Source organism: Gasterosteus aculeatus, chromosome 6 (assembly GCF_964276395.1).
Source record: "Gasterosteus aculeatus chromosome 6, fGasAcu3.hap1.1, whole genome shotgun sequence".
Taxonomy (NCBI): domain Eukaryota; kingdom Metazoa; phylum Chordata; class Actinopteri; order Perciformes; family Gasterosteidae; genus Gasterosteus; species Gasterosteus aculeatus.
Window position 1 is genome coordinate 11240497 of NC_135693.1, and position 24548 is coordinate 11265044.

General features: G+C 45.8%; 2 protein-coding genes and 1 long non-coding RNA gene across 3 annotated transcripts in view; 1 reads left to right on the forward strand and 2 right to left on the reverse strand.

The window, feature by feature from the left end:
- LOC144409521 (uncharacterized) overlaps positions 1–24548 on the reverse strand; it is an 81944-nt gene that overhangs the window by 2677 nt on the left and 54719 nt on the right. The window lies entirely within an intron of this gene.
- On the forward strand, positions 172–12074 carry prom2 (prominin 2). The gene is made up of 25 exons (XM_078104994.1): positions 172–397; positions 741–920; positions 3142–3477; positions 4737–4798; positions 5051–5256; positions 5450–5570; positions 5990–6053; positions 6140–6229; positions 6548–6744; positions 7529–7603; positions 7836–7899; positions 7985–8141; positions 8222–8374; positions 8489–8612; positions 8730–8818; positions 9089–9173; positions 9274–9417; positions 9532–9600; positions 9718–9810; positions 9919–9972; positions 10073–10153; positions 10760–10828; positions 10915–11004; positions 11143–11255; positions 11367–12074. Exons 3-25 carry the CDS (start codon positions 3216–3218, stop codon positions 11416–11418), a joined length of 2514 nt encoding a protein of 837 aa, XP_077961120.1. The 5' UTR covers positions 172–397; positions 741–920; positions 3142–3215; the 3' UTR covers positions 11419–12074.
- On the reverse strand, positions 13327–19980 carry hps6 (HPS6 biogenesis of lysosomal organelles complex 2 subunit 3). Its single transcript, XM_040178577.2, has one exon. The coding sequence runs from the start codon at positions 17679–17681 to the stop codon at positions 14847–14849; it is 2835 nt and encodes a 944-aa protein (XP_040034511.1). The 5' UTR covers positions 17682–19980; the 3' UTR covers positions 13327–14846.

Consider the following 24548-nt stretch of genomic DNA (forward strand, 5'->3'; position numbering starts at 1 on the left):
AGTACAGAATCAATGAGGTTGATCTCTGAGTGACGGCCTCACACGCCAAAGCCACTTGGTAATAGCTCTCCTGGTAGCAGATTAAAGGATCATCCTGTAATGGATGACTTTGAGCTGAGGTGATCTGCAGGTGATTGTGCACCTGAAAACAAGCCTGGAGGACAGGCAGGTGCACTCGCCTCATTTGCATCAGTTGAATTGGGAAGCCAGATGGACGCCGTGCTGCTGTACAGTCGTGTTTCTCTATTTGTAAATGTAATCGCCGAGTTACAAAGGGCAGGAAGTGTCACAGAGCAGACTGTGGACCGAGTTGACCAACAGGACTCCTTAAGCATCGGCTCAGTGTCACTACTGTGCTTCCCCATCAAAGTGGTGCCTCAGCAGAAGCATCGTATTGGTAAGTAATGGCACTCTCCAGCAATAGCTTTTCGACTACAGATAATAATTCTCACAAAAACTTAATTCGTTCAATAATGTCAGATGAAACTGAGGATTTCTTGACAGCTTTTGGATGATCTCTCTTCTGTAAGTACATTCACAGACATGAGATACACGGAAAGGCTGAAAATCAGCTTTTTAATCTCGCAAAAACACACACATATAAGATTACAATTCATTTCCCCCTGATGCTCCCAATGATCCGGGAAGCAAAGGAGGAGAAATACCATTTGTAGGACGGCACCACTACCAATTACTCCCTCCCTCCCTCCCTCCCTCTCTCCCTGGGTCTGTCTTTTAAGACGCTCCCTTCTCTCCCTCCCTCACTCCTCCGTGCCGGCGTTCTCCAGGCGAGCACGCAGTCTGCTTCAACTTCACGCCGAGAGAAAAACATATCAGGTTTCTACAAGAGCTGCGGTCACACGCCCCGACAGAATCACTGGAGATCAGAGCAGCGTGAGAGCCTCATCTGGCCCAGTGAGGTGAGTTGACTGAGAGAAATCACCTCTGCTCACTTTTCATATTGTGTTTTTCGTCTAGGGGGTCTGTCCCTTCCTTATCTCCTCTTTTGACTTTTCCCTCACGCCCTCACCTCGCCGAAGGTGCCTGGTCCGGGTGGGAACCGCTCTGACAGTTTGTTTGCAGCGATGCTGTGTGTACAAGTCTGTGTGCTCGGGTGGTCTGATGTTGGTTGGAGAGAAACAAAACAATAAAACCCAATGACAAATAGACTCTATTCTCTGATTGAGCAACAGCCTGCTTTGACCATGAGAGGAAGTGGGGATGGGCAGTTACTCTTGGGCCGGAGTCTTGTTAAAGTTATTTGTTTAACAGAGCGTCGCCTGTAAATACAGGTAGTTGTTTAAGTATTGTGCCGGAGTTTCGTGGCAGAAGACATTTTTTCCCTTTCCTGACGTGGGTTTGGATAAACAGAGGCGATGCAGGTGTCTGCTACTGATGCAGAGTTGTGTGTGTTTACAATATCAACACATCGTGTAATAGTCACTCATTTTTTCCAGGACCTTTCCGGTAACTTTTAAAAGTTACCACATCCTGTACTCAATGACAAACTCTAGTATCTGTTCAAGAACAAAAGAAGAAGAAATAAGTGCGTAAAGGTCACTGTTTTGTCTTAACATTTATATTTCCCAATTCTTCTTCCAAACATCAGCACTTTGTGTTCTGTGTCTATTTCTTGACAAACTGTACTGCGACCTCTTCACCTCTTTCTCCATGACTCAGTCTGCGGGTCTTCCTTCCAGATAGTCTCTGTTATAAGATGTCCTGGTTTCCTAGTAACCACAATGTCGAGATGTTCTCCACTTTTACAATTTCTTCTGCTGAAATTCTAGTTCTTCCGCCTTGTGTGAGTGCGTCATTGTGTTCGGCCTTTTTGTCTTGTCTTCAGCTGCACAGAGACAGAACAGTGATCGCTCCGCCGGTCACAGCTAGAAAACCAGTTGGGGAGAACAAGGCCAGTGTTTTAATACTGTTCTCCATCTTGTTTGATGTGAGTGAAAAGAAGCGCACTAGAAACCATTTCCCCCACTCGTTCTCCACCCGGGGCCTGTTCTGGTTCCATTGCTTGTCATTGTAGGAGTGTTTGATTTGTTTTGGAAATCTCTATCTGGGAGGCCTCTCTTCAAATTTGCTACTCGAAAAATATTTTTAAAACAAGTTTTGCTATAATCACTGATAAAATCATTTTGTCCTCATTTTATCTAACTGTATTTATTTTTCTATGAATGGATATTCTGTTTAGGTCCAATCCTCCTGTACTATACTCATGATATGTAGACGTTTTTTGGGCTGCTTAGTCAGGTCATTCCATTACTTGGCATTCTTTAAGACGTGGCTCCCAGTTCATCACAATGGTTCAGTATGTTCACATTAAAGGGACATTTAATGTTCATTTTCTGCTGTTGTAGAGACCTGGTCTGTCCAAACAAAAGTTGTCAGATGACCTGAAAAGCCATAATCACATATAGTACTTTTAAAGTTAGACCAAATTGTGTTGGTAAGTCATCCTTGTCATACTTGTCTGTTACTTGTTCGTTAGTGCACTTTATGCTTAATATTTTTCTTTTTAACTTTTTTATATTTAAAATTTTTAACTTTATTCCCTTGTTTTATACTAACCCATAGCCTTATTCTACTAACCCATTGCATTAGCATTTCATTTTACTTTATTTTATTACTTGTGCACTGTTGTCTTGTCTGTCTACTGTCGCGCACTAACCGCCAAGACAAATTCCTTGTATGTTTAGCATATTTTGGCAAATAAATGTTTCCTGATTCCTGATCCTGATTCCTCGAGTCCACAGATAATGTTCAAATTCGGAGCAATCTTGACTGAAACTTGATCACATTCACCTAAACCCTCAATGGGATTTTTTTTTTTTTAGGTTTTGTGATTATACTTTCTTCCCAGATACATTTTGAATCTGTAACAAATACAACGTAAATTAGTATTAATTAATTCCTGTGTCCATTTTGTGACAAACTGTACTGCGACCTCTTTCTCCATGACTCAGTCTGCGGCTCTGGTCGGTTGCAACAGTCTCTGTTATAAGATGTCCTGGTTTCCTAGTAACCACAACGTCGAGGTGTTCTCCACTTTTACAATTTCTTCCGCTGTCTCTATAATTCTTCCGCCTTGTGTGAGTGCGTCATTGTGTTCGTCCTTTTTTGTCTTGTCTCCAGCTGCACAGAGACGCAGCTTGTGGCATGAGGTGATCGCCCCGCCGGTCCAGCCAAGTCTTTCCCCACCTGTGGACATGGGATTGTGCGACAGCGTGAGGGGTCATAGGTCGCGGGGCGGCGCTGCTGCGCTCGTGGCCGCCGCAGGGGTATTGCTGCTGCGGCTCAGCCTGGCCCAGTCCGTCCCGCCGCCGACCGCCTGTCCCGCGGCCGCGGCCCCCGGGGGCCTCACCCAGCCCGAGTACCAGAAGACGGCAAAGGAGGACGGCAGTGTGGGCTTCATGGCATCTCTGGTCCAGTCCTTCCTCCGCACGGTGCAGCCTAATCCATTTCCTGAAGGTCAGTGGCATCAGCGTTAGTCACCGGGCTCCTCATCGTGCTCTGACGCGCTTGGGACCCGGTCTACTTACTCATCGCATGGCGTTATTGCCTAATACGGGCTTTAGACAACAGAGCAAACACTTCTTTGACCTTGCATTGAAATCCTTTTACATTCACAGTTTCTCTGGAAAGGTAACGCGTCAGGTGTTTAACCTTCCAACCTTCTCTAAAGATAATAATGGCAATACTGAAAGATGACCAGATTGGTTAATCAGTAAGTCAATGGAAAACTTTTTTCATTTATTTTGGTCAATCTTTAACATCTGTGTGCTGCTTGTGTGCTTTTAGGCCGCTGTTTCCTCTTAACGAACGCTGTGCTCCACCCTGTTTACTTTTTCTGTTCCTGTGATGTGCTCTATTGCTTCAATAAACCTTTTCTATATCTTCCTGCTTGCTATTGATTAAAAAAAGGGGGAAACAACGGACACAATGAGTAATGTTTGCCAAGTTCAAAGTCATTGTTCTCGGTGATCATTAGGTGGACATTACTATTTTGAGGGGAATGAAACCTTTAGCCACTTGAGGCCCAATGATACTTCTGTTCTGCTTCACAACTTCATGTGAAGCGGTATGAGTCAAGAGTTGTTCAAACACACTGTCTCTGTGACACGGCAAAGAATCTTGATGGCTTATTGTTAATTGTGGGCTTCTGCTTCACAAGCCCGATGGCCTGTTGTTGTATGGCTCTGCGGCGTTCTCCCCGCAAGCAAGTCAAACACAGCGCTTGATGTTAAGATAAAAATTGAAGTAAAGCATTTTAAACTAAAACAAAAGCAACAAAAAGAGCTATGCAAAGCGTCAAGGTTTAAATTCAAATTTCAAAGGCCTTCAAAGCCCGACAGTCTGGCGTGACGCGAACGGATGCATATACCGTGTGTGAAGAGCGCCGGAACAACATATCTCTTCTCAATTACCTGCGCCATTACTTTATGATTTAAATGTAGGTCCATAAACTACAGCCTTTGTTATAAGAAGCCCTGTTATAAGACGCCCTGGTCTCCTAGTAAACACAGCATGGAGGTGTCAGTTGTCCACTTTTACATTGCAAGGGATTAAAATGTTTGTACAGAGAACAGGACACATTGTGCACCTGGCCGGGCTTTTGTTCATGGCTTTTGTTCATGGATAACTTAGAATAATAATTAGCCGACCCTGTGGTTTCTGTTTTTCAAAAACACAAAATCAGTAAAGCCTTTTGTTCTCTCTGTTCTTTTTAGATCTGATCCTGGAAATAGCCAATAATTTAAAAAGGCAGTTAAATCAAGAATTCACCAAAGAAGTAAGTGAATGTACACGTATTCACAAATATCTTTCATGTGGTGGGAAAGCGGGTTGGGGGCAGACGCACTGTCCTCAGAGCCCCTCCAGCTGATAATTGAGCCGATAATCTGAGAAAATCAAACGTCAAAGCAGCCGCGTGTGTCTCTATCCCAGTCGACTTCCTGGTGATACCTCTCAGTGTTTGACGTAACACCAGCCCGCTGAGACCAGCAGCTGTTCATGTCCGTGTGTGTGTGTGTTTTGCTCCCAGCTCCTTGTGTACGAAGTGGGGTTCCTGGTGTGTGCAGCCATCGGCGTCCTGTACATCGTCCTGATGCCCGTGACTGGTTTCTTCTTGGCGTGCTGTCGCTGCTGTGGCAACTGTGGTGGGAAGATGTACCAGAAACAGACGCCCTCCCTTCACTGTCACAGAGTAACTCTCTACTGGACTGCATTTGTCACCACAGTCATCATCCTGTGAGTGTGTGTGTGTTTGTGCTCTCGCCTGTGTTTTTGGGCAGCATATCAAAGTGCTATCTAAAATTAGCATGGCATGAAGACAGTTTGAATGTGCATGTCTCACCGCCTGTGCGTGTCTCACTTGGATTATATTCAGGAAACAAATTGAGTTTATGTGTGTGTGTGTGTGTGTGTGTGTGCATATTTCTAGGGCTGGGAACATATGCATGTTCAAAAGTAATGAAGCCCTCAAAGTGAGTGTTGAGCAGAGTCAAGAGGAGCTCAACAGAACTGTAGAGAACATCCAGTCCTTCCTCTCCATTGTGCCTCAGGTGAGCTGAAGCCTCCTGCTTTGTGATGCATGGCTATGGAAAATATTTAAAACGCAAAGACCTCAGTGACGCAGCATTATCAGATTAGACGCGTTACATCCTGCCTCCACTGCCATCAATGTGCTGCGAGTTGAACCCTTTTGTGTGAAAAGCAAACAGTCCCCGGACCTCTCCAGTCAGCCCGCTGGTTAACGAGCAGCTTTGCGCCCTGCAGTGTCAATATGCGTATCTCAAGGTACGGCAGCGAGTGGGAAAAGGTTGATGGGAAAAGGCAGGGTAGAGTTGTGTTTGTTGTTCTTTATTTGCAAAGGCTGCTTTATGCGATTAGCTGGTCTAATCGGAATGCTTTACATAGTTTTTCAACCTGTATTCTATGTGCACACTTTGAAATCGTTTATTCTCCCTCGGTCGATCTCCAGCAAATCCACTACGTGGTGAATGAGAGCCAGGGAACCGTGCAGAACGTGAGCAGAAACCTAGATGGTAAGAACAGGGAACCAGTGATGCACCTTTTGATCACCAACAGTGGCGATACGATGTCTGTCCTCACACGCGTTTGTACTTCTAAGGCATTGGACCTCAGTTGGGAAACGAGATCCAGGATCGCTTCAGAGGAACCGTGAACCCAGCGCTGCACTCGGTTACAATGCTGGACCGAGGTACAGTGCACCAGCATGTTCTGTCCTCTCTCAGTCTCAGCTTGTCATCGCTTGTTTGCATATTTGCCAGGAGATCAGTTAATAGGTGGGGTTCTATATTCTTAGAAGTATACACAGACATGCTCCCTCTTAACAGACTAATATGCAAATGAATACATTTAAGAACAGTTTAATGGTTTTTGGGGGGGGGGGGGGTGCAGTAATTCTGCCCTTTCCAAGTTGACAAATGAAGTGCTGAGGCATCTCCTCACTTTTGATTCATGCTGGCTTTGAACATGTGCAGAAACTGACTGTGTGTTTTTCATTTTTCGTGAGCAGAGACTGTAAACATCAGTCTGGAACTGAACCACCTAAACTCATCTGTGGTCCAGCTGCAGTCCAGCGTGAACCGCCTCCAGGCCAACCTCACTGCTGTTAAAAATCAAATCAATAACACTTTTTCCGACCCAAACTGCATGTTGTGTAAGGACCTGCAGCCGGAGCTACAGAAGCTCACACTGGACACCACCATCACTGTAAGTGCTGATTTTGTGTAACCTCGCATGTAGCCAGGTGTAGTGCTGTTTCCTATGGAGTTGTGTGTCCGCTCGGGTGTTTTGAAGCAAGAGGAGTTGCGTCTGACGCCTGAAGTACAGACTGAGTAATAGTGTCGTTATTGGATTTGATAAAACACCACCATGAAGCAGCAAAATGTGCTTTGTTTATTTGTATTTATGGATTCATATTTTATTAATTTACGCAGTCAAACTCTGACGTGCGCTGAGATATTGTGACGTGTGGAAATGGCTCTTCATTTCTTGGCTTTGTCTAAGCCGCTGATTTGTCCTTTGAATCCTCCCATCTGTTCTTCTCTATTCCTCCTACGCTCCCCCTAACTCTGACACATGACGACTCTCCTCTGCTCTCCTCTTTTCTCTCACTTCCTTTCCAGCCTCATCGACTTTTTCTTTTTTCTCATCTTCTCTGCCGTCTTGTACCCGCCTCTTGTCACCTCTCCTCTTTTCTCATCTCAGCCCCTTTTGTACTCTGCTCTCGCTTCGTCCCTTATCTTGTTTTCCCTCATCTCCTCATTAGTATTAAAGGGAAGGTACAGACTAATACATAATCTCCGTCATGACAACAAGAAAAAAGATGAGATACCACTAAATATTCTTTGGAATCAACCCATTGTATTAAGCCCCAGTGGTTCATTATCAACCTCTATGAAAACATTTAAAGGCTGGTTCCGCTGAAGACTGCTGCCCTCTTGTGCTTGTTGTACACCGTCCTGATGGTTTGTGCCTCTGCATTGTGTCACAGGTTCCCAGTTTGAAAGAGTTCCAGTCGGCAGTGGATGAACTCAACAAAACTGATCTCAAATCCAAAATCAAGGAGGTCAGTGACTTCTGACAAACAAATACATGCCGATGATCAGCAATCTTGATAATGTGATGCCTGATTTATTGAATGAGTGGATAGTTACAGGGAAGAGTAATAATGTAGTAACTGTTAAGCTGTGCACTTTAAGGTGAAATAACACACTTGTGTCACTGACTGACTACAACAAATGGACTTTGCTTGACATATTTATATGATGTAACAGAATAATTAATTCACTGCTTTTCAGGTGAAGGGTTTCTTTGACAGCATCCCCCCGAGGGTGACCAATGAGACCAAGGATATAGTTCAAAGTAAGCACATTCACTTGCAAACACTTGAGACTGTCATTCTTTAAACAAGATTCTGTGTAACGTTATTGTATGTGTGTGTTTTTAGGAACTAAGCAGCTGTTGGGTAACATAGAAACACAGATCTCTCAGGTTACCAAGGACCTCCCTTTATCTAAATTCACCAATGTGTCGGAGATACTGAACCAGCTGCAGAGAGACATCGGCAGAATCACACCAGAGGTCCAGAGATTTGAGCATATTAGGTAAAAATCTCTAATGGGCCAACACGTGTGATCAATGGAAGACAAAGCCCCAAGTCAACATGGGTTCATGCCTCCTTCAGGTGGGGGGTTTGTGTGGCCGTGTGCAGCGTGGTCCTCCTGGTGGTGGTGTGTAACTTCCTGGGTCTGGTCCTGGGCCCTCTGGGTCTGACCCCCAAAGCAAACCCCTCCGCGCGCTCCGGCACGTCGGATTGGGGAGGAACCTTCCTCATGATGTGAGTGCTGGCTTGTTGTGTCGGATTCGTTTCAGCCACATGTGGTGGGGGGGAACATCAACCCCTTTCTCTCCCTTGCATCTTGTTTGACCTCTGACCTGGATGCGGTTGCAGCGGTGCAGGTTTCAGCTTCCTCTTCTCGTGGCTCTTCATGATAGCGGTGCTGCTGCTGTTCCTGGTGGGCGGGAACGTTTTCACTCTGCTCTGTCAGCCCTGGGGCGACAAACAACTGCTAAAGGTAGCGATAAAAAAAACAAAAACCCACACCTGCACAGACAAACATCTGCAGGGATCTGAAATACAGAGCAGATGTGAGGCAGCCTCATGTGAACGTCAATGTCTCCCCTCTCCATAGTTCATCGATACTCCAGGTCTCATTCCAGAGTTGAATATCGGTGCAACTTTGGGATTAAAAAGCAACATCAGTATTTCTGGTATCTACAGGTTTGTGATGCCAATTCACCTCCCATCAGAACAAATGCATAATATTGATGGGATTGTACACACACACACACACACACACACACACACACACACACACACACACACACACACACAATTAGTTTCTTGTTGCTATTTTGACACATCCTACTAGTTTTTTTTAAACATTTTCTTTCTTTATGGGTCTAAAGCTAGTGGGATTCATTAAGCACGGTACATGTATTATTGTCATTACGTGTACTAATATAATGGACTTGATGTTAATGTTTGCAGAGACTGTAAGAAAAACCAGCCTCTGTGGACAACGCTCCACCTGTATGAGCTCATAAACCTCGACGACCTGCTCAATGTCACTAAAGTGAGTTTCCTGACGGTCCTTTTTCAATTATTCAAAACAAATAATCCCAATACAATAACTTTATTAAATGCATGTTGAAATGTTTGGGCCACATACTCAGTACACAGATGAGATTAAGCAGCACTTTGAGAATACAGACATCTCTCTGTCCACCATCAATCTCTTGAGCCCTGAAGTTAAAAACCAGCTCAGAAGCTTCTCCAACAAGGCTACAAAAATCGACGCCTCCGCTTTCATGCAGCAGGTAGGAATCGTTCATTAGGTTTTTTTGATGATTCTTTGTGAAGATGTATCATCAATACATGTATCCACCGGGACATGACGTTGCCATCTGGTGTTTCTTGCTTGTCTCTTTCAGATGAACAACATTTCCAGAATCAATCTGAATGAAACAGCAAATAAACTTGATCAGCTTGCTGTTTTTCAAGTGAGTTGCATTAATGTAATACATAATTACACTGCTGCTTCTCTGTGCTACATGTCACATGATTCCTCACTGAATACAGTTTTCTTTCACATAAAACAACCATTTTCTTGTTTCTAGACAAACAGTGATAGTCAAAACCAGCTCAGAAAGGAGGCCCGGGACCTGAGGCAGATCCAGACGGACATAGATACGATCATCATGCCACAACTGGTGAGAAGCCTGCCCCATCTCAGCTCTGCCAACCTCCTTATTTTGGTTTCCCCACGTTGGTCATCCATCTGAATTTAAACATGGACATGTAACTGCTCCTGCCATCAGGAAAACCTGAACTCAAGCATCCAGAGCCTCGGATCCACGGCGGAAAAAATCAATGTGAGTGCAATCGCCAAACACCCGAAACCGCCATGGATAAAGTATTTCTTCTCTTTCTCTTTCTTCCTGCGGCTCACTCTCTCCTCTGCGGCTCCTCCAGGGGACGATACAGGAGGTGCTGAGCAACGTTGGAGCAGCACAAGACTTCCTCAACACAAATACGACACAGATCGTTAAGACCGTGAGTAGAGTCACATGAGTTGGAGCGAGCAGTGGTCCATGTGGTCTGTTATTGCCTCTGGTCAGCCACTCGTTTAGCCAGAGGGGGCAAGGAGGAGGTGTGCTGCTTGCTAAATTACATTTAATGATTAATGATGAATAAACCTCATGACCAGATACTTGAAATATCCAGTTGCACTTACACCTTTTTAATTATAAAATATTTTAATTCAGACTTTTAGCGAAAGTGTCCAGCTTTACGCTGCAGTCATCTGGGTCTATTTTGAGCTATTGCAGAGATGTATAAATATTTGAGAACTTTCCTGTACAGACGATAGCTCTCAGTTAGTCATTGTTGGGGGTTTTGGTCCTTTTGGAGGCTTTATTGACAATAACATAAATTATTTTAATGTTGGATGGATTATTTAAGATTTGCCTCTGTGCATAAAATGTACTCTATAAATAACCCAATCGTCTTGACTCGCCTAATCATACTGCCAATGCAGTTATTCATGGGTCACTTCAGAGCATTTACACAGAATTCCACATGCTGAGATGACTCATGACCTCCCACATAAAGCAGGAAGAAAATGTGTGGAATTCCCTTTTTTTTATCCCCTGATCCTAGGAGAGCAGAACCTTTTTGGACTGTCAGCTGGGTTACTTCATTAACTATGTTGACTGGGCCAATGTTACGGTAAATTGTGTTTTTTTACACAAACAAAGCATGTGGCCGGTGTCTGTTTGGTTTGTACTCTAACTGATCCGTGTTCCCCCCCTTAGATCACACAGCAGGTGGGCCGCTGTGGGCCGGTGGCGGGAGCCGTGGACTCGATTGAGATTATCCTTTGCTCATACATAGTGGAGTCTCTGGTGAGGGTTGCATATGTCCACCTACATCTGTACACGGTCCAAAATAATTGATGCTATTTTGGCCAAATACTCTGGGTTGTAGCAACAAGCGTGAGTGATGGTGATGTTTGTGGTTGTCCCCATGCTGCGTCTCCTTAGAATGCGTTCTGGTTCAGTCTGGGCTGGTGTATGATCTTCTTCATCCCCAGCATCATCTTTTCTATCAAACTGTCCAAGTACTACAGGAGAATGAAGTATTCCGATGAATACGAGTAAGTAAGCACAAAGATCAGAAACATTTTACAATATGTCAAAAATAAGAGGACTAATTCATCTGACTCGGCTGGCTTGTCTCTGACTAATCGCAATGTCTCTATTTCCAGTGACCACTTAATTATGAGCCAGATCCCTCGGGCGCAGATGAAATTCACCTGAGAGGACAGCATACGCCGTTGAATGACGCACAGACACATATTTAGAAACACCTTTGAAATTCAAATTTTTACCATAAACAAAGTGACTGCAGTTGTCGTACACGCATCTTTGAATTTACCTCACAGGACATTTGGGGATCGGCAGGGAATAAGGTTCTCGATGAGACCTATTATATAGGCATTAATGTTTTGTACGTACTGAATGTATGAACTGAGCTTCTGCTGGATTTCAAACTGTGAATCAATCATATTTTTTACATTAATGTGCAGTTATGTTCTCTCACAGAATACAGCATCGCGTTAACTGTGCCAATGGACCGTTTAACAGAACGTTCCAGCCTCTTTCTGTCCGCTGCTGATAACAGTGGGACACTTTTTAATTCAATTTTGAATCATATTTGCTCTAATATTGGAAATTTATACCCACACTTTTAAATGGATCGGATTGTGTGACTGCGTTAATGCCATTTGACTGATGCCATTGATGAATCCATAATGAGCATTTCTGTACTTTGTACTGTTTTGTCCTTAGTTGTAGATTGGATTCTATATTTCTGTTACACTGCACTTAGTTACACCAGATATTATTTTAATATTATTATTATTATACCAGATGTTGTGAAAACTACTGTAAGTAAATTGACACTGATCAACAAACAAGTCTGCTGTGCATTTTTCTACCATTTAACTGTAACATTAGTTGGAATCTCAGACAGTCTATTCTTTTTACACAAAACACAAGTGGTTTTTATGTCGCACTTTTGTGTTCCAGCATACTCCCATATAGAGCGAACATAAATCACAATTCTGCCATGTGTGTAATGATACTCACCCGGGAGCACCATCAATATAAATCATAAAGGACTTTTTGTGTAGTTATCCTTCCATTGATGCATTCATTGTTGTAGCATATTGAGGTATTCAGACTAGCAGAAGACAAGAGTACAGGTAGAGTATCTGTTGAGCTTCATTGTTGTTTACTGAATGCATCTATAATTAGAATTACAAGTGAATCCGTCCACTTACTGAGCCAGCGGGACTCTCACCCTTGCAATGGGAGATAAAGAGAAAATAAAACCAAAGCCAGAAATGTACAGTATGACAAAGTGAAAATAAAATAGAGCGAGGAAAAACGAGGGATTTGATGTCAACCATCGACTCTGGTTACGACTCACTTTGGTCCCTTTTGAGAAGCCCCTTATTCCCCTTTGCCTCTTGCATTTAACATGCACAAGTCACTACCCTGCACTTATTACACTCCCGTGATCACATCCTTTCACATTCCCACGTGGAACTGGCTGTTTGCTGTGAGAACCGCACACGTGCACCGTAGCCCAGCACAGCCTTCGTTGTTCTATTAACGTTTAATTATTAATTATTCTATTAAGAGAAGCTTAATGGGTAACGACGACACGTTCCCCCTACAGGCCCAGACCCTAAAAACGTATGAGTGCATTTACACTCAAACCCTTTCGCTAGATCTCTCTCTCACACACACACTCTAAGTGGATTTGGCCATGGAAGGGACATGGTGAAACTGGATCATGTGACTGAATGATTGGGTGTATAATGGCTAAGCTTTGTATCTGTAAACTGCTTCTACTTTGATATAATTCGCTGTAAATAAATCACAAGTATATTTGTCCATGTTAGTTGTTTTCAGATTGAATAGCAGAACTGTTCTACATCAAACTGCGAGAACAGGGTAGGTATGTGGGTCAGGCGTCGGTCACCCCCCCAACCCTCCATTCATCAGTGAGGAACACAACGCAACCTAAAACAGCACCTCAACAAACTTTCAAAAGCTGCCGGAGTGCAATCAAAACTTCAGTTACAATAACATTGAATATAATAAGCTCCATATTTTTTGCAGAATACACATTATGAAAATCAAGGGAGGGCAAACAGGTTTTATCTACAGTTTAATACATTTGCTTTTTCTTTTCTTTTTTCAAATAACACTTAAAGTAGAGCATCACGCCCAAAGTAAAAAAGTAAGAATGTAGGCGGAGAATTTGTGCGAGCAAATCCAGGAAGAATTCTTACAAACTGAAATACGGTTGTGGCAAATGAACATTTAACACGTGCACTCCAGTCGAACAGCATCAGAGAGCTGCTGCAGGAATGTGGCACCGCGCTGTAAATGAACAGCGGTGCTGCCAAGGCCACTCTGAACTGAACGTTTTGCGGCATTTTGGAGTTTGATTGTCATTCGGCGTTTAGGGATGTCTCTCAGGGAAAAGGGTAGTTTCAGTTTCAGTAGTCATCAAAAAAAATGGAACCAAAATAAATAACGTTTTGCTGAACGCTTCTTTCGTTGATTAAAACAAGCTATATACATACTGCAAAAACTTTGACAATGCATTAAATACTACAGGCACTTCAGCATACTTCTGTTTACAGCACTTAATCCCAAAACATTCATTTGAACAGATGCACGATACGAACAATACTGACGGGGAAGATGTAAAAGTGCGATCAGTTCCAGAGCATGGAGAAAACTAACAGGGCCAAAAGGACCTAATATCTCTAATAACATTACTCCCACTGGGTACATGAAGGGGGACATACATGACCTCGTATCCAAGCAGCAGGGAGTCCTTGTTAGTCACAGCGTACCAAACCCACACTCAAATCCTAACACAATTACCTCCAAAATTGAATTTAAAGTCAAACTGTGAGTGACTTTTAGTGGGTATTATGTCTGGAATGTCCTGGGAGTTGGGCTGCCAGGGAGCAGAGAGGACAAGATGGAGTCTAGAGGGACAAATGGACGAAGCAAAAGGCAGAATGTTTTATATTTGAGCCCGTTGAAACCAGGTTAACATTTAAGCGCTTATGAGTACAAAACGAGAGGTTGATAAAAGGAACCTGGGGCCTCCGTACACCCCTCTTCTAAACTAGTCCCCACTTAAAAGGAAGCGATCCAACACAAAGGCCGGCTTGTCTCAGTGACCCACTGCGTGGAAACACTGAACGGCAGCTATACTTGGCTACAATTAGCCGACACAAGATACTCGAAACGAAAAAGGATATTGTACACTTATTCCAGAAATGGGACTCCGGGGCTTTGTTTTAGACCGAGCAGACAAAGACAAAATGACATTCTATATCGATGGTGTTCTGATGAAGACTAAGATAAATATTAACTAAGTATTCTCATCCACTTGCAGTTAAGGCTTAAGACATAAATAACATTGCAGATACAGTGCATACACACAGTAAGATTACCTGCACTATTTACACACAGTAAGATCTTTAGTAGTCATTTTGTAGTTTTTAGTAGTCACACTATCTTACATTACCAATCTTGTTTTTTTAAAACATTATCAATTATCATGATTGATTGATTATCATGACAATGATTGGCATTATCACCTGCAACATATGGATATTCTGTCAACACACAAATGCAGTTTCAAAGATTGGTCAGTTTAGGCGTGGAATGTTTCCCCCCCCCCCATGTTGAGGTGTCTTGTCGATGGAAATCAGGTCCGCGGGTAGCACCGCCCGGCCTCTCTGCACAGTTGTGTTTGAGGACGACTGCCGATCGGGTGTTTCTGCGCCGCCAAAAGATGAAGCGTTGCACGGATCTGAGACGGACCTGGGCGGCTGTGCAGGCTGGCGAGGGGGTGCGGGAGGGGGGAACGACGGGGACTGGAGGATGTCCGCGTAGCGCTGGCTGGGCTTGGTCTCCCTCTGAAGGACTTTCTTCAGCAGAGGTTTCAACAGCCCGACGGTCAACTGGCCGCTGTGGGGGTCCGCAAAGGGAGCGGGCGATGTGGAGGCGTTGTGGGACGCGGCGAAGGACGACGACGACGGGGCGTTGGAGGAGGGAAGGTTTTTCAGCACCAAGTTGAGAATAGTGGTGACCGTGAGTTCCTCGGGGCACAGCGCCCAGAGCAGGTCCAAATAGGGGTCCAGGTCCCGGTGCTGAATCACCTCGCACAGCAGAGTGGTGAAAATCTCCTTGTTGAGCAGCGGACTCTGTTTGCAGAACTTCTGGGCCACCTGGGTGACCCGCTCCCACCGCTGCTTGGCCATGAGGATCCTCAACGCCTGCAGGATGGCGTTAGGCCGCCCGCTCACCAGCATCAGCTCCACCTCCAGGTCCTGCCGTCTGTCCCGGTCCGGGGCCAGGCCGGACAAGACGCACAGGGCACGTTTGTAGAGCGGCACGTTGTTATCCCCGGCCTCCCCCCCTCGACCGCCGGAGAAACCCCAGGAGGAAGAGGAGGCCAGGCTGAGGCCCAGGCCGGCGGAGCCCTGCTGTTGCTGCTGATGCTGGGCGAGCTCCAGGAACCTGGGCAACCAGCTGGGCTGGAAGTGGAAAACAGAGTGGCACAGGAGCTCAAACACCGGCAGGGCGGCCGGGGACGAGGCGCTGCTGGGTTTGGCCGTGCGGTTGGCGTTGTGATCCGCTTTGAGGCTGTGATTGCTCTTCGGCCCACCGTTTGTGAAGGAGAAGCAGGTCGGGGAGCCGGGCGTCCCGGCGGCACTGAGGACCGTTTTCCACACGTCTGCGGGAGCCCCGCTGGACAGGGAGCCGTCCCCGTTGCAGTGCAGCTGGAGGGCGGCCCGCGCCGCTCTCCACAACTGCCCGGGGAAGACGCTGAAGAGGGAGTTGAGGTAAAGCAGAGCCTCTTTATCCAGCTCCGAGGCCGAGAGCAGCCTGGCTACTTCTTTCTCAACTAAACTCTCGCACACCGCCAGCACCTCCTTGGGATTCCCCCTCACTAAACTCCCCTTCACTTCCTCCAGAGAGACCAGAGCCTTGAGCTCGGCCTCCAGAGAGCCCGTCAGCTTGTCTTGTCCCGCTGCACACCCAGCTCCCCCATTCTGCGCCGGCTCGGCTCCTTTCTGCCTCGGCCCCGTGCCGAGGTAGTTCCTGAGGATGGACGCCAACGAGGTGGGAGCCTGGAACCTGCCTCCTGTCTTCAGCGCGTCCACGGTGAGCTGGGTGCTGCTCAGGCTCCTCTGCTGGTAGTATTTACAGGCCTCCTCGAAGACGGCCTCTACCAGGAGGGCGCCCGGGTGAACGCTCTCCCCACCGAGACCAGACTGCTTCAGAACGGCGCTGCAGTCCCTGGAGCCCGTCTCCCTGCCCACAACCACGAATAGGCCGCTTTCCGAGAGCAGGTGAGGCGCACCCCTTTCAGCCCGATTTTCATACAAGAGCCCCTCTTCCTTCAGCGTCATCCTTGCCAGCTCCCTGCCACAGTTTACGTCTATCAGACGCAGGTTCTGCCCGAACAGCACCGCTACGATGTCCTGGTACATGCACAGGCTGACGGGAGCGCCGCGCACCGCCGAGCAGTTGTCCGACAGTTTGTAGACCCGTCGCAGCGTCCCGTCTTTCTGCAGGATACAGACCCACCCAGTGGCGAGCAGCAGCAGCAGGCCTCCGCAGGCTGTGGGAGAGAAGGCACAGATCTCAGGCGGTTCGAGGGTCGACAGATATCCCACGCAGTCCGTCACCAGCTTCTTTAAGTCAGACTCCTGGGCTGAAAGCTTCTTCAGGGGGGTGCTCTTACACGTGGCGCTGATTGTGAAGGAGTCGCGGCGAGGGGACCAGGAGACGAAACACTTAGAGATGCTCATCGGCGGCTTCCCTTTCACGTCGGGAAGGAGGTGTACAAATTCACCCGAGCTGACCGCGGTGAATTTGGGATTGTTGTGGAGGGCGATTCTCACCCCTCCCAGGCTGACGGCCCCTTCCTCCACCTCGAAGTCCCGCCTGCAGACGCAGTATCTCAGCTTGTTCCTCGGGGAGCTGAGGGCAGGGGCGCTCTCCGAGGGCGCCCTCTCCTCGCACCACACGATCATATTGGCGCATGCGCAGACGGACACCACTTTCGCCCGAGGGCTGTTGCACAAATCGGATGTCTGCAGGAGACGCCAGCCGGCTTTGCACTCCTGGTATTTCCAAAACTCCGCTTTTCCATTCTCATAAACCACGGCCACGGCCGCGGCGTCCCCGCCGCTGTTGCGATGGTCCAGGTATAAAATATCCACGACGGGCACGGTCCGCGTCGACCGCAAGTCCAGCTTCTTGTGGTTCTGGGCGAGAAGGGGTCTTTCGTATTTGTCCAGGGTCACGAGTCCGAGCGTGGGTCCGCGCGGGATGACATGGACGTGACGCCCGTCCGGGCTCAGGCGAACGTTCGACAGCTCGTCACCCGTCCGCTTAATGATCTCGCTCAGCTCGGCTCCGTTTGTGAAATCCCCGAAGTCTGACAGCTGCTCCAACGCCAAACGCGCCATAACTCCCCGGTTCCAGCGCGAGCAGCTTAACCGCGGCGCGTTGAATAACTCTCGCCGCGACCGACGAACCGCGCGGCAGCATAAATCTCACCAGGGGCTCCGGGGGGACGAACCGAAAGGCGTCCCGTTAGCTCCCGAGCGGGGCTCCGCGCCGCGGTGAAAGCCCGGTGCGGAAGGATACATCCTGCCGACGGCGACCCCGGTTTTCGGTACGCGACAGCAGCCCGGGACGGTTAGCTGACAAGGAACCGCGGAAAGTTTTCTACTCGCGAAAGGGGACTTTACTCATTCCGATGCTATGCTAGCACTCGCCCCCTCGACATCACGGGACTGTTCGCTTCCGGATACCGATGACGGCTCGCGCACAAAGATTGTCTCGCGGCAGAGAGATGCGCAACTGCTGCTGCGCGCGCGTCTTCAGGCGGAGCAACACGAACCTCATCCGGCGATGCGAGGACACAATGAAGTGAATGTTTTAAGATTTGTCACCTTAAAAAGCTTTAGACGGTGTTTCTACATTTGTATTTTCGTTATGTCACTAAATGTCTGCAGCATTTATTTATGTCTGATTGTGTCCATCCACAATGATGCGCATATTTTGTGATAGTATCTCTGTGGAAAATGAGGTTTTCAGTCAGTTTGTTCTACGTGGTTAATGATCTGATACATGTATGCCATTCAAGGGTTAACCCTCATGGGAAAACAAGCAAATACAGAAAAAAAGAGATTAGATATGGTTAGAGCTATTTAGGTGTTGAAACATCACCATGATGAACAAAACGTTCATCGCCTCAGATAGTGCCAGTAGCTGACTTTGACCTCTGACCCGTGTGTGACCTTTTATCAAACCAACAAAAAGAGCAAGCCACTGTGTCAGTCATTAAAAGTTTATATTTATTTCTAATTTACACATCTTGGAAGATATCAAGGAATGCTGGCATGATTTGGTTGACAACAGCTTAAAAGCTTTACAAACAAAAAACAAAGGAACTAGCTTCTTTGTCTGATTTGACTTTATACTCATATAATTATGTTTTTAAAGCTAAATAATATACAGCAGTCTCATCTCAAGTCAAGAATCCATCCAACCAAATGAAATGAAGGAACTGTTCCTGTAAGCAATTTGTTTTGGCCAGCGGCTGTGAAAAAAGTGTGTGTGTGGGTCTATTAAAAATCAACCTGACAAAACTGACTCACTTGAACTGGCTTCAGAATGAAGAGCCATCCCGCTTCACGCCGCGCGGTTGCAGGAGGATTTGACGAGCGATGTTGGTGAGGCCGAGCTGTCTGTGAAGGACTTTGAAGGGGCGATCTAACTTATCACGCAGTATTTGTATTTAAAGGAAAATAATAGTGCTGCAAAGGGCTTGTTTATTACTTTATGGTGCTGGTCTGGGAGATTATCGCCTCAATGGCTCTCAACATGACAACATCGGAGCCAGTGGCTCACTGCTAACGAATGTGTCATTTGGCTCACACCAGTTTAATTACTTTCTCTTGGCAGCATAGAGGATAACTCCAACAAATCACGTAGGTGGCAATTACATTTCCTGCAATTAATGTTGTGTTTCACTTTCTTGTCTCTCCATTGATTTGGAGGAGTCTTCTCATCTACATGTTCAGAGATTGGCTTTGTGGCTTTTTTAGAAATCCTGTTCTTCACATTGATCTTTATACACACCAGCAGAGAAGTATTTTCAGCTCCCATATTGTTGTTGAATCAGAGGAGCAGTAATGAAAAACATGATGCTCGTACTTAATGATGTTAAAGAAATTAGCAGACAGGCTTGTGATACCAATAAACATAATCAAATGATGTCAAAAGTTCAGCTGTCGCCGTCCCACTGCGCACAGCGACGATCCACGGCGCTCGGCTTTTGTTAACACATCTTGATCACATCTTTTTTTTAAAGTTCTGACAAATGGCTTCCTTTTCTTTATAATTTACAGTATTAGTTGAATTATTTTTCTGGTGTCAAGTTTTTAAGTTCAATTTCACCACCATCACCAGGAGGTGGCAGTGTTGATTTTCGCTCCCTGCTGGTGGTTGACTGGAAAGGAAAATTAGTTAAAATATCTGCATGAGTGCTCATGAGGGTGGACTTAAATTCGAGGATGATTTTGTCCTTCATCCCTTCATCTTTCCTTGAGGGCACAGATGCATTGGTTAGTGGTCTAATGCATCACAGACTCGCTGGATGTCCCAATGGATGTCACATGGCTATAGAGCCATTATCACGAGGCGTCCAGACTAAACTTCTCCACAAACTCTCACGTATTGCTGCTTTTTTTTAACTCACTGCTTCTTTCCAGTAAAATCTACATCTGGCCGTGGGGATCAACTGAGAACTGAGGTGCCTTTTCAGGGATGTAAAAATGTACCTACATTTTCCTGGTCTACTGATTCAAAGTAACTTGTTATTTTCAGGTAGTAAAAGCAGCATCTTTCCCCTTTTCTCCACGTTCACATGTTCTTTATTCTAGCACAGGCTGGTAGTCGGTTATTGCCTTGGGAAAAACGAGGAAACTTGTGAAATTTACTTGCAAGTTATTTTAAACTCTCTTAAGTTCTCTGACCTTACTGGCTGAAAAACAACAGGAATATGGCTTCCTGAGGCTTCCTGCTCTGTCAAAGCTGATTATTTTTAACTTTCGGCTTTTATATAATTATGTATATGCTGTCTGTGTGATTCTGCCAGAAAGCACTTAAAGAGATGAGTGTTTCCCATTCATGTGGGTGTGTTTGTGTGTGTCCATTTATTTATGTCCTATTATGTCTCGGTGTCATAGCTGATAAAGTATATAGATGCAGTGTGTTATCAAACATTAGATCGAAGCCCAGCCGCCTTCCGACAGGCCCGCCTCGGACAGAAAACACAGCTAGAGAGTGTGTTCAGTCGAGCTGTGCCTGTGGACAGGAAGATAAAATGCTTGTCTGGAGACTAGAGGGGGTTTGGAGGCGGGGAAGATTTCCTTTTTGAGTTATATGGTGTCGAAAAGAAAATCAATTTCTGCAAATGTTCCTTCTCGGGCTAAAGAAGATGGGTAGGCTGTCAGCTTTGCATCCCCTCAGGAAAGAATGATTTTTAATGCAAGCAACAATGTATACGAAAGAAAGGTTTGCGCGTGTGAGAAATGAAAGATATTAATCAGTCTGTTCTGTGTTTAAGATGGAGGACACTTCACTGTATGAAAGTTACGGCTGCCTGTCAGCCTCCTTGCCCCCCTGTGCGAGGAGGCAGATATTAGAACGATAGTGTCGGTTCGCTCTCGCTTTTGTAAAGCTGTCATGTGCGCAGGCCGCGCGCTCACCATATCTCCCCTTGTGTTTGTGAAGCAATGCACCGGAGCAGTTGGTCTTGAGCTTCAAGGGTCTTCCGAAGGACTCTTTTGTGAGCTGACATCATTGCATTGTGGCAGGTGAAGTCATCCATCTTTTATATTTACATGAGAGTAAAGCAGACCCTAAGTGACCCTGAGGATGGAGGAAAGGTGAGAGTCATTCCTGACAAAACATTTAATTATTTTCACACAGCAAATCCAAATTCTAATCTAATCGGCATGGATTCAAAACTGAAAACAGTTGATGATCAGATTTACGGCATGTTTGTGCTGGACAGAAACAAGACAGCAGAAGACATAAAAGTATTTGTCTAAAACCTCAAATGCAATAAAGCAAACACTCTCAGGATGTAATAACCACACTGCTCTTCAGGAGAAAAAAAAGAAAAGTGTAACTAATATTCATTTAGATTTTATTCTCACTCCCGAGCACAGACGTCAGCCGCGGTTCTGGAATGTTGACGGATAAATGATTCTGTACGAGCAGAAAGAGTGTAAATCCATTATAGACACTTGGTTGTTCAGCAGAGAGATGATGATGCAAAGAGAGAGAGAGAGAGAGAGAGAGAGCGCTGCAGCTCATGAGGAAGAGCAACAGACTGACAATTATAACTCTTTGGCCAAAATGACTGACCTCTAACAAGCTGGGTGAGCAGAATTAGGTTAGTCATTTTAGAATAATGAAGTAAGTTGATGGAATCGATAGAAAAGTTGTATAGAAAAGTTGTAATGAGTGGAACCCTTGAAAGGAGATTTCTGATGTTCCTCAAATCGAGAGGTCACAGCCGTCTGCAGCGCCGTCACTCACAACAGACACCCCGCCTCGTGCTCTGATTAGATACCATGCCATTTATCACCGGCTGTCCCTCTGCATTTAGCACCGGCTCTTATCTTAATGATCCGTACCCCGACTGAGCATAAATAGCATTAGCAGTCACATCGCACGATTAATCGGATTCATGGCCCCTGGCTCGTTGTAGGATGTGTTGATGTTTGTGAGACCTTTCTTTGCCTCACTCCGCTCTCGTTCTGCCTCGTCTATACACACACACACACACACACACACACACACACACACACACACAAGCCACCTTTGCTGATACTGTAGCTATGGTTGATCATGTGAGGATAAAAGGTAATTCCAGTCTTTCCAGCCAATCGGTCCATCTCCTCTGTGTTTTACAGCTATGCTAACAGGTGTGAGTCACTGTGCTCCCTGTAGTTTTTAGTGTGCAAAGTCTCGCTGGAGGAAAAGATCAAAGGACAGGATTCAGCCACAGCTTCTTCCTTGATTTCCTATTCATCACTTCGCCTCACTGGCTCTTCATTAATCAGCCTTGAAATGAATCAAGGGTTCCCTCCACCTCTGGTATCTGTGCTCTCTCTTTCTGTGCTTGTCTCTCCCTCTTTTCCATCCCTCTGTCCCAGGATCAGATATAATTGCTGTTGAGATAAACTCTCCGATGCAATTTCTCCTGTTTTTGTCTCTGAAAACATCCGCCTCGCCTCGGCAACATGGAACACTCAAACCGCTATCAGTGTAGCCTTTGATCATGCAGAGCATACTCTCCACAGCATTGGCCTAAATTAACTGGTTCCATGAACACAAAACCTGCCTGCTGTCACTTAAAGGTCTTCCATTTTGGTAGCTGAAATCTGAGGTGAATTTGACAGCATCTCAGCGTCAGACCCTTTAAACCCAACTGTGTGCATGTGTAGAGCATGTTCCTGGCGGTTTCCTCTCATGTTTCAGCATCTGCCCTAAATCTTTCAGAGGTGCTAACGTTGTCTCAGATAGAAATCTCTTGCTGCTGCTCCAGTTAACTGAATGGCGTATTCAGCTGACGTCTGCACCTGAGGTGGTTATCTGGTAAAAACCTGCCAAGCTTTCTGCTATGAGCATAAACTTTTAGATAAAAGTGACCAGTGAACACGGGTGAGTCTATGTACATGGGGGGAGGGGAGGACAACTAGACGCAGGTGAGTAACATCAGAGTGGGGACCGGCAATCGACGGTGAGGAACAAATAAAAGCAGAAAGACAAGTGACGTGAATAGAGACGAACAAAATAAGACAGAAAGTTCATGAAAACAGACGGAAAACACAATAAGAGCGGAGGCAGATGTTACACCTGAAGCATTACAAGCGTTGAAAGTGCTATCATGTGAAGGTTAACGCATATCATTTCTCCTGGGACCATTTATCTCAGTATTTATAACAACAGTTATCCTCATGCGCCCCTCTGACAATGCATGAAGGCATCCTGAAAAGGTAATTACACTTCAGCCACCGTGAGTGACAGTCCCCCAATCTTCCCTTTGACCGGCAGAGGTGTGCAAATCTGGAGAAGAGGCAGGGGGTCGATTCCAGTCCAGTTGCTCTTCATTCTAGAATGATTTTGTTGTCGTTCTGGCCACTTCCTGTGGCCAAACATCATGGTCTCGAGGAGCAGCTGCAGGGATGCTGTGTACCTTTGTTGGGCTCATAGTCAGCCCTTTGAATTTCATGACAGAATATCTATGCCGTGTGGGTTTGTGTATGCTGTTTGTGAGCTGGGTGGCATGACAGCACTTATTAATAGTCCCAGAGAACGATTACCGATAAAACATGTTCACTGGTTGTGTTGGTTGCACGTGGGAAACGTATGTTCTTTCAAAACAGACCCCCCTTTAACTGGACCGTGAATCATTAAAATTGTTCTTTGTGGAATCCTCTGCTTTGTGCTGCCATTCAGAATGCAGGAGCTTCACGTTCAGGGGACTGGAAATAGAAATTACTGTTATACTGTACCAACGAACAAAACACAATTCCGAGGCTCATTTGGCCACATCAGCATACACTTACCTTTAGCATCAGTACTGAGATCAATACTGAACCATCAAATATTCACACCATATTAAAGGAGGATTCTTGCATTATTTTGTGCTTGTGCATGCCAGTCCCGTTTATTTTACCATAGCGCTCCTATACTGGACACTGGAGGGAAGTAGAACACCTATAGCCATACACCTCGCACGTTACACAACGTGTGGCTGCATCCCACGAGAAAATGGGATTGACACTGCTGGCCTTTGCTTGATAAATTAGGTCCCTAGGTAGGCATCCAACGTTACACCGCACATTCATTATAAGCTAACCACAGGCCATATGTCAGGGAACAGTTCTATATATCGCCACATATTCACACTGGGCATTATCAGAAACAGCGTGAGCTATCAACTTCCCTCCGGTCAACAAAACCCAATTACACCAATATTCATAATGACGTCATGTCTTTCAAATAAATACAGGCTGTGTTGCCTTTTTGTTCTTAGCAAAATCTGAAGATCTTGGAAGAAGAGAGGAATTACTTCAGACCCACGATGGTTGGCAGTCCGTCAGCACACCTCCTAATTGGGAGGAGATGAAGCTCAGGGAATACATGAGGTTGGGAGAGATTTTCGCTTTGGGTGTAAGGAGCAGGCCCGATCAGGTGGAGGTCGAAGGAGGAGGAGGGATGATCAGAGGATGGTAAAAGAAGACTTA